Source organism: Panthera leo, chromosome F3 (assembly GCF_018350215.1).
Source record: "Panthera leo isolate Ple1 chromosome F3, P.leo_Ple1_pat1.1, whole genome shotgun sequence".
Classification (NCBI taxonomy): Eukaryota; Metazoa; Chordata; class Mammalia; order Carnivora; family Felidae; genus Panthera; species Panthera leo.
In genome coordinates, this window is record NC_056696.1 from 15,211,955 (window position 1) to 15,222,203 (window position 10,249).

The 10,249-nt window shown below is 43.4% G+C and overlaps 1 protein-coding gene across 6 annotated transcripts in view; it reads left to right on the top strand.

Annotated features, from left to right (window-relative positions):
• Nucleotides 1-8,078, top strand: part of CF3H1orf105 (chromosome F3 C1orf105 homolog) — a 55,845-nt gene extending 47,767 nt beyond the window's left edge. For 5 of the 6 annotated variants that reach the window (XM_042924869.1, XM_042924865.1, XM_042924870.1 and 2 more), the window contains one exon: nt 7,787-8,078. In XM_042924869.1, the coding sequence (XP_042780803.1) occupies nt 7,787-8,064 (278 nt within the window). In that variant the 3' untranslated portion in view covers nt 8,065-8,078. Of the gene's footprint in view, nt 1-1,256; nt 1,406-7,786 lie in introns of those variants that run through there. The other variant, XM_042924868.1, reaches the window with a different exon arrangement.
• Nucleotides 8,079-10,249: the final 2,171 nt, after the last annotated feature.

Genomic DNA, 10,249 nt, shown 5'->3' on the forward strand with positions numbered 1-10,249 from the left:
CAGGGAGAGACAGCAAAAACAATCTGGCATGTTTCTGTCGTGGCACTGGTGGAGAAAGGGTGAGAAACAACTCATCTGAGAAGTTAAACTACAAGCTGGCACTCACACAAGTGGTCGAAGTTCACACGACTAGTGTGGCTCAAATGTTCTCAATCTGAGAATTTAATCTGAAGTGGTATCAGGGTGACTGGCAGAAGCAAAAGTAAATCTTCAGAACCAAGGTTCACAATGCCCGTGTGACGGCCCACCTATTCTAGCATTAGTCAAAGTCAGTACATTTCTAATGTGACCAAAGGACACCAGGCATCTGGTAGACTTCATTGCATAGGAATTTGGCCTCTGATCTCTTTCTTATGAATTTAAATTATAAAGACAATATTGTGTATACTGTGACCATTTCAAAAGTACAGATGGAGAGGGGCGCCTGGGTGGCTCAGTCGGTTAAGCATCCTACTTCGGCTCAGGTCATGATCTCACAGTCCGTGATTTTAAGTCCCACGTCGGGCTCTGTGCTGACCGCTCAGAGCCTGGAGCCTGCTTCGGATTCTGTGTCTCCCTTTCTCTAACCCTCCCCCGTTCATGCTCTATCTCTCTCTGTCTCAAAAATAAATAAACATTAAAAAAAATTTTTAAAAATTACAGATGGAGAAATTAAGGTTTACATAGCATATTAACCATGGCACCAGGATGCTATCTAGTGCTCCCCAAAACCATTTCTTTTTCCCTGAAAGATCAGAACTTGTCTCTGTCTGGCATCTTGGGCTCTTTCTGAAATGAGGGAGGGCTAGATGGTATCATAAGCCGCTGGGGCCAGGAGTCCTAATTATTGACAGAACCTCCCTAGGGACTAACCCTGGGCTCTACAACCAGAAGTTATGCATGTTGGCAAAGATTTTGAGAGGAAACATAAAAACTGTTGTAAAAGAGAAACTAGGCGGAGAGGGTAGAATTCTACGTGTTTCTGCTGAAAGGAACCCCAGAGACCATCCAGTCCAATTCCTTGGGCCATCTGGCAGGGCTGCTATCACATTAGATCTTTGCATGGCTCAACCTTTTGTGTAACTCAGGTCTCTGTTTAAATGCCACCTCCTCAGAGAAGACCCCTTGCTTATCTCATCATCTATAATAGCCTACCTACAACCCAGGATGCTTAATCCTTTATTCTGCTCCTTTTAGTCATAACAATTATCACTATCCATCATCATCTGAAATAATTAGTTAATTGTGCATTTGCTTGCTTTCTGTCCTCCCACCAGAATATAGAAACATTGTTCGACTTCATAAACCCAGAGCCAGGACAGTACCCAGCCCCGAATAGAAACTCAAACCTGTGTGCTGAATGACTGAACAGTGAATCAATGAAGAAAATAAGGACAATAGCTGTAATAATTTCAATCTCAGACAAATGAAATTCTATTATCAGGTTTCGACTAGACTTTAAGTAATTTCTTTCCACGAGGGATCTAGTTGTGATATTTCTATATCCCAGCCTTTAGCATAGTGCCTGCTTTATACAAGGTTCTCAGTAAATGTCTGCTGGATGGAACAGTGTACATCATATGTCTCTTAATGATGAGCTGCTTGAATTCTCTGGAAAAGGGAGAAGGCTAGTCATCAGGGGACAATGATAAATGTGATATTATTAACCAAAAAAAAAAAGTTTGGGAAATCAAATAGATTTTAGATGGTATGAAAAATTGAAAGAGATGAAAGAATTAAAGATTTAAAATAATAGCTTAAAAATGAGAAGTGGAAAATCGTCGAGACTAGGAATGGAATACAGGAATTTAAGGGAAAAGGAGATGTTCAAGGTGTCACGATTATCCACGTTCTTCTCATCTGCTTTATTAAATCATCAAGGGAGGTTATAAAATCTTCTTCCGGGGGCTTTAAAACCAAGAGCACTTTCTCCCTGGCTGGGGTGCCTGTGAATTGGCACCCAGAATGAGGGATAAACCAAAGGGCCTTTCTAACATCTTCAAGTCTTATGGCGTTCTGAATTTGGAGTCTGAAAATCTGCACATTCATCACTCAGCAAACATTTACAGAGTGCTGCTAAATTCCAGGGAATAGTCAAGATCCTTTTGATTGCAGGTGACAAAAACTCAATGTATACCTTAAGAAAAAATGGAAGCACACTCGAAGGATCCTGGGCTTTCTCCCAGAGCAACCAAACCACAAAAAGGCCAGAGATGCAGCAGACCTCAGGAACCATTGAAGGGAGGGACCTAATACGGTGTGGATTCTTTCTCCATCTCTTTCTTCCTGGGTCTCTCGCCCTCTGCTGTTGCAGACCATCTATTTCCATGTGGTGGAAATCTTTTACCTCTACATGCGTAATGGTATAATAATAACCACACGCATCTTCTAATATTTACCTTCACAGTTGTTAGCCACTGTAATTCCAAGCCCCAAAATCCAGGACAAGGCACCTAACCAAACTTGGAAAGGAATCTTATCATCAAGCAATCAGTTATGACCACTGGGGTAAGATTAAATAAGAACTCCATAAAGATAAAGCGGTGGGAGGAGAGAGACACAGTTTTCAAAGGCTGGGTGGGGCTCAGTAGGCAATACCATACTCGCTCATCAGGTCCTGTCACTGTATTAGGCCCTGGTTAGCCGCTTGTGAAACAAAGGTGGCTAAACTCTGATACCTGTAAAAGCTGGTGTCCTCAACTGCTGCACTGCACAAAGATGCCGTCAATGATCTCCTCAGAGTCTGAATGAAATGCTGTGTCTAGGAGCAGCGGAAACTGGCATCTCTTTGACAAGGCTGCCCTCGTTTTCTTTGCACAAGGCACATGCTGTCTGTACAGTTCAGAAGGCTCACCTGTCACTTACAGTTAGTGATGACTGTGGAAGTGAAGGCGATACTTGGGGAACTGGTTTGTCAACCCTTGGGCGTCTGGAAAAGAGGTCAATATGACACTGCCTGGGGATGGCCAGGATGAAGTAGGAAATAAGCAGAGTAGATGGACAGAAGGAAAGAAAGAAAAGAAAGAGAAAACAGGAGAAGAGTGCTGTTAATGGAGTTAATGAAAAATTAATGTAAAATGAATTTGAAAGTTCACTTCCTCTCAGCTCTCCGTGTCTTCCGCCATTCACAAATGAGAACGATAGGCTCTCCCCAAAAATACTGAGAGATAAAGATTTCTGATCCGGGACTCTCCGATCAAACACTGTCCCTTTTGCTCTGCGGCTGTCTGCCCAGCATATCCCCCAGAGCAGTGCCTGGTGTGAAAGGGGGTACGAGACTGAATGAGTTATTCATGCCCTAGCTTTGTTTCCATGACGACTGATCCTCAGGCATTGCATTTAGGCCCTTAAAACTTACAATTTCCCAAGGAGAAATTTGTATGTTTCGGAAAGGGATGGAATGGATTTATGATCACATAGCTGGGCTTTTCAGAGATTTTCCAAAGGGCTGACATTTCTTCTAGAGATATTTCCATGTTCGGTGCTTAAAGTAATAGTGATTCTTCCCTGATGACTTGAAATCAAAACTCTTCACCTTTCCCTTTAGAAAATAGCCACAGCCCAAGGCATCTGGCTGGCTCAGCTGGAAGAGCATGTGACTTTTGATCGTTGGATCGGGAGTTTGAGCCCCATGTTAGGTGTAGAGATTACTAAAAAAAATAAATTAAATAAACTTAAAAAAAGAAAGAAAGAAAATGACCATAGCCCAACAACTCCCAAATAGGCCTTAACATCACAGGCTAGAGTGTGCCTAGTCATTTATTAGTCAAATGGGAAAGTTAAGTAATGCATTGGTGAGAACTGGTTTAGTCAGATGACCCACATCAGGAGCCATCTCTCATCTCCCTGGACCAGAGTAGCTGCGTAGAATTGGAGCATTTCAGGGGAAGATGTGTTTTAGGATGTCCTACAAGTCAAAAGATGCATGTGGCAAGAATCACGGAGGAGATGGAGGTATTCAGGGAAATGAAGACGATAAACACCCACATTGTACGAGTATCAGTGACTGACTTTGGGCAACTCTATTAGGCACGAAGGAGGAAACCATGACTTAACCATCTCTGTATAGCTAGCCAGCATGGTGTCTGGCACATAGCAGGTACTTGGTAATTTGGGTTGATGACGGAATAAAAGTAACGTTTGATTATTTGCAAGCATATCTAAGGTGCTGTGCATAATCTGGGCCTTCCTAAAGATACGAGGTTGGCCCTCTAGGAATGAAAGAAATCCTTTTTGCTTTTTTTTAACTATCCCTCATTTAACTCTGATTTGATTTTTCTTAATTGTGCTCCTCGTTAACAAGGAATTTGGTTCTAAAAAAACTGGCCCCAAGTGAAATAGAGAAAAGGAGGAGTAACTTATTCTGGGATCTAGAAACTGAGCGTAGGCTAGGGATTCCTGGGGATTCCCAGCAAAACTTGCGATTGAAACAATGGAAAAATGTCTTGCAGAGTTCTCTTCACTGAGGAACTATGTGATCACCATAGAAGGGCAAAAAGTCTAGTCAATGTGGACTTCTCTGTGCATTCCTTCCAATTTGTAAACTCCCTAGGCCTTATGTAATAGAAATCTGGGGTTTCTCAAAAGGAGAGACCCCTTGCATATGCATGGGGATTGCTGGGGTAAACTGGCTTCAAGTTGAAAAACAAGAAGAAGATAAACAATGAGAATTACATTGCATTTGTGACTGAAAAAAAAGCAATATAAGATATGTTTGTGGCTTGGCAGCTGAAAACAGAGTCTCTGGTGGTGTTCTGGCTGGATTTGTATCTTGACACTACACCTTACTGCTGCCATGTGGCTTTGAGCCAAGACTGTTGTGGCACTGACATGCGTCACATCAAGAAAAATACCCCAAATTTGCCTGGCACATCATAAGTGCTCAGCAACTATCAATGAATCTTATTATTCTTATTTTAAAATGCTTTCTAAGTCACAGCTGTAATAAGGCTAAATACTGCTAAAATACTTCACTGGTTTCTCGTTATTCCCCTAGCTAAATTGCAAGTCCTTTAGCATGTCCTACAGAACATTCCAGGGCTGGCCTCTACTTACTCATCTCCTACCACTCCTCCCTGATCAAACCCTAAGCTCCAGTTTTACTTAGAGCTCCTCGAAGTATTTTGTTCCTTTACATCTCTACACATTTTCTCTCTCTTCTGCTCAAAATATTGTTTCTCCGTTCACTTGTCTGGATCGTGTCTATTTGTCTCTAAATTAGCCCTGATCCCATCTCTTCCAGGGAGCTCCCCCACTACCATGACTAGCGTGGCTTAGGGACCCCTCCCACAATCCCTGAGTTCTAGTGCATCACGTTTCCATCTTGGCTTCTCTTCCCCACCTCCCCTGCTCCCCCCCCCCCCCCAACCAAGGATTGTGTGCTCCTTGTTGGGGAAGAAACGACATCTTGTTCTTCAGAGTATCTCCAGCATGTATCCCAGAGAAGGTATTCCAAAAAATGCTCAGTATTTTTATAATAGAGGAGGCTTACAAATGAAATATCCTAGAAAGATCAGCAGAGATAAAGAACTGAAGCCACGAGAGATGGAAATCGAGAAGACAAAATTATGTAATGCCCTTACCTCTCACCCCACTTCTGTACCCTCACACGCGAGGGCCCAGGATTCTCCTTTATTGTTTTCCATTCTCAAGTTCCCCTTAAGGGAATGTTGTCAGGAGTCACATTCTCCGTGACCCAGGTCTTTGAGGCTGTTACCTGACCCTGCTTCATTTCCTGGGAGCAACCACAGCGTCAGCGCTGATCCTCAACAGGAAATTCTGAGCACTCACAGTTTCAAGCCTTTTTAAGCTGATTATGGTTCTTAGAAGTAAGGGATCCAAGGCTTTCCATAATCTAGACAATGCAGAGTCTGTCTTTTAAACTATCCAGTACTGGATAAGTAAGAATTAATTGCCTTTACCTTTTCTAAAAAGCCTTGGGGGCCACAGCTAATCCTTTAAATGTTCCTGTGGTTAGAAATGCCATCCTGTTGCACACTTATTGGGAAAGTGATAGCTCAAGGTCATTCAGCAGAACGAAGGGGTCAGACCAGCTCCAGCCACAGGTGAACTAGGCTGTCGTAACTCAAGTCAGTCTATTTTTTCCTGGCATTTTTCATTCTGGACACAACCATGGAATTCAACTGAAACAGGAGGCGAGATAATGATGAGAAAATCATATATTTGAACAAGATTTAAAAAATAAACAAAAGATTAGTAGCATTTATGAAACCTCTATGAACCTGTTCCCAGAAATCCAGAAGGTTCTAGCAAAAGCAAATTCCTTGCACTACCCAAGGGAATTTCTGTACTATGTTCCTTTCTTTGGCGTGAAACCCCCCAAGGATGCAGGGTAAAAGTTAGGAAAAGAGATAGAGGAAGAAAAGTATTTCTAAAGAGATAAGGGCTTGATTTTTTCTGTCATTTAGTAAAGATTTCATTTTCAGATGAATTGCTTACAAGCTTCTGAAATACCTTTGTTAGGATGTTTGATCATGGCAAATGGGAGAGATTTCAGAACACTTCAATCTTGGATCTCCTGGGTGGCTCAGTCAGTTGAGTGTCCAACTCTTGATTTTGGCTCAGGTCATGATCTCATGGTTTGTGAGTTCAAGCCCTGCCTCGGGCTCTCCTCTCCTTCTCCTTCTCTCCTTCTCCTCTCTCTCTCCTTCTCTCTCTGCCCCTCCCCTGCTTGTTCTCTCTCCCTCTCTCTCTCTCTCAAAATAAATAAATAAGGTTAAAAAAAAATTATTTCAATCTCAAGTGCAGATAGACCCAAAGCTTCTCATCTGTCTTAGCAGTAAGTAGGATGGTCAGGGAGTGGTTCAATGAGGTCTCTCTGATCCAGAGATCATGTATCACCTATCATTAGGGCTCTTATAACTACTACAAGATCTGTTGTTTAGTAGGTGTTCACCAACTTTAGCTGAAAAAAAATTGTGAATGCATGGCATGTCCAGAGAAGGAATCATGGTCTCTTATTTTCAGTTCTCAAAGGGAAAAAAATTTTTGTAGAATTTGCCAATGGTGTAAATACTCCGCACATGGCCATTTTATTCTTAAAACTTTTTAAAGTTTATTTATTTTGTGTGAGAGAGAAAAAGCATGAGGCGGGAGAGGCAGAGAGAGAGGGAAAGAGAGAGAATCCCAAGCAGGCCCCCCACTGTTAGTGCAGAGCCCAATGTGGGGCTGGAACCCACAAATTGCGAGATCATGACCTGAGCCAAAGTCAGACACTAAACTGACTGAGCCACCCAGGCACCTCACACATGGCCATTTAAAAATCATTTTTTTTAACGTATATTTATTTTTGAGGGTGGGGATCGGGGGAGGGGCAGAAAGAGAGGGAGACACAGAAAGCAAAACAGGCTCCAGGCTCTGAGCTGTCAGCCCAGAGCCCGATGCGGGGCTCAAACCCACGCACTGAGATTATGACCTGATCTGAAGTTGGATACACAACCAATTGAGCCACCCAGGTGCCTCACGCATGGCCATTTTAAAGCTTAACAACAAGCTTATCAATTTTCTAAAAATTTAACCATCAGCTTTCATGACCAATAGGAGTTGTTTCCGGCACACTTGGGGCAGTACGCTCTTGGCTCTCTTTGTACACACAGGCAGGGCAGTACTGAGTGTTTTCAATGTATTTGGCTCTCAGAGGGGAAAAAGAGGGTCCTGGATTAAGTTGGGGGTGGCTTGCAAACAGAAATTCTGCAATATGATGATGCATCTTGCATAGAAAAGCACATCGGTGGTGTCCTGTGGAAATTGCCAGGGGTCAGAATAGTTTTCTGTCTCGACCTACTAGGAAAAATTGAAGAAGTGCTTATCGACCCCTACTCTGCACGCTGCCTGCCTCCTCCTCTAAGCAAAGAAGAAAGGAACCTGAGAATTCACAAACCCTCTTCAACAGGGCTAAGGTTCATGCGAACAAGTAAGAAACCCTCATCCAGGTATGAGTGTGCTCAAATCACAGTCACCAACTTAAAATGTCTTTGTAATGTGGAGGATAGACCAAAGAGGGTTGTTTCTTATTACCTAAACAGTGTATCAATACCAGGAATACTTTCCTTTCCTCTTTGGTAATAAACATTCTTCGTTAAGACAAATAGATCATTATTTCCATTCTCCCACAATTTACATCACTCATAGAGTTTTTGTTAAAAGTTTCTCCATTTCCCATGTTGCTAAATTAATAGGTCTCCTTGCTTGTGAGTGCTTAGGATGGGTGTTCTGTGGGATGTGTTTGTTAGAGACACACATAGTCAGCCACCGTGAGTCCTTTCAGCCAATACATCTTCTCCACTGCCCACTGGATGGATCTGGAGCCTGATGCAGGGGTTTTGGTTATGGAGTGCACAAATGCCCCTGGGCCCACGTTCCACCTGCAGCACGTGTACTTCCTCCCCAGTTCTGTCCTGTCTGGGAGGTGGGAGCCCTGGATGGGGTGGGAAAGGTGAGAGCCAAGCCAGCAAGGCTCTCTAAGGCACATACCTTCCCTACCACACAAATAAGCATCATGTAAAAGACAGGTCTCATGTCAACTATGCTTCAGTTGAAACAAAAGAAAATAAAACTGGACAGGTCTCAGACTACTTTTCTCTTTACAGATTCTCTTCTACATCACTCATCTCAATCAACTTTTTGCATGTCACTTGATCCCTGGAGATCTACCCTTGGTTTTCCTAGACTTCACTTTACTAATTGTTCCCTTTCATTTTTACCGAAGATCATTCTTTGGAATCCCCCTGCCACGTTTGGGTTGGCTCTTCTCAGTTTGGCAAAAGAGATAACAGAAGGATCTGAGAAGTCAAGGGGTATGGGTTTGGCCCTTGACCCTTTCACTTGCCGGCTGTGTGACTTTGGGCAAGCGACTTGACCTCTCTAAGCCTCAGCTTCCTCATCTGCAAAACAAGGTCTCTATGAGCCCTTTTCTTACAAGTGGTGCTAAGCAAAAGTGAGAACACATGTGCCAAACTCCTAGCAACTATCTCTGTGGCAGACACTTAAATATGTCAGCCCTTCATGATGTTACTTCTGTCCTTGACACTATTGTTCTCATTGGTAGAAGTGGAGTTTTCATGGCACAACGTTGCCTCGAGTGACTTGGGTGAGACCCACACCCCAGCCCTAGCCTGGCTCTACCTCCAGAGATTCCCATGGCTCACATCCCCGAGCTTGTAGAATGGAGGCCAAGTGTACCTCCAAGCACAGAGCTGTGTGATAATCTGTCCCTTGAGATGTTCTGCGAGTTTATTTTGGATACGAAAATCCTTAATGATCCTTTTATTTTGTTTGCCCTGTGCTCTGTTATTGCTGATATGAAAGTATGTCTAGAAAATAGAAGCCTTTTCTTCAATTTATACTTGAGAAACACTGACTTCTTTTTCTATTGTTATTATTTCTAATGTTTATTTATTTTTGAGAGAGAGAGAGAGAGAGAGTGTGTGGGCAAGGGGTAGAGAGAGAAGGAGACACAGAATCCGAAGCAGGATCCACGCTCCGAGCTGTCAGCACAGAGCCCCATGTGGGGCTCAAACTCGTGAACCGTGAGATCATGACCTGAGCCAAAGTCTGACGCTTAACTGACTGAGCCACCCAGGCACCCCTCTATTTTTTTTTAATGTTTTATTTATTGTTGAGAGAGAGAGACAGAGACAGAGACAGAGCATGAGCTGGGGAAGGGCAGAGAGACAGGGAGACACAGAATCTGAAGCAGGCTCCAGGCTCTGAGCTGTCAGCACAGAGCCTGACTCAGGGCTCGAACTCACAAGCTATGAGATCATGACCTGAGCTGAAGTCGGACGCTTCACTGACTGAGCCACCCAGGCAGCCCCCCTTTTTTTAGTTTATTTATGTATTTTGAGAGAGAGAGAGAGAGAAAGAGAGAGTAAGAGAGAGTGTGTGTACAGTGGGGAAGGGGCAGGGGGGGGGAGAGAGAGAGAGAGAGAGAGAGAGAGAGAGAGAGAGAGAGAATCCCAAGCAGGCTCCTCACTGCCAGTGCAGAGCCTGATGTGGGGCTCGATCCCACAAACCATGACATCATGACCTGAGTCGAAATCAAGAGTTGGACACCTAACCAAGCCACCCAGGCGCCCCAATAAACCCTGACTACTTGGACTTTAAAATGAATGATGGCCATTATAACAATGACAATAATGAATGGTTTTATTATTTGTTTCCCCTGTAAGAAGCTGAATTAGGGATAGGCGAGATGGCCTCTTATACTTCTTGTAATTAAAGGAATCTAGAGCCCTGCTGGAAAGCCCTA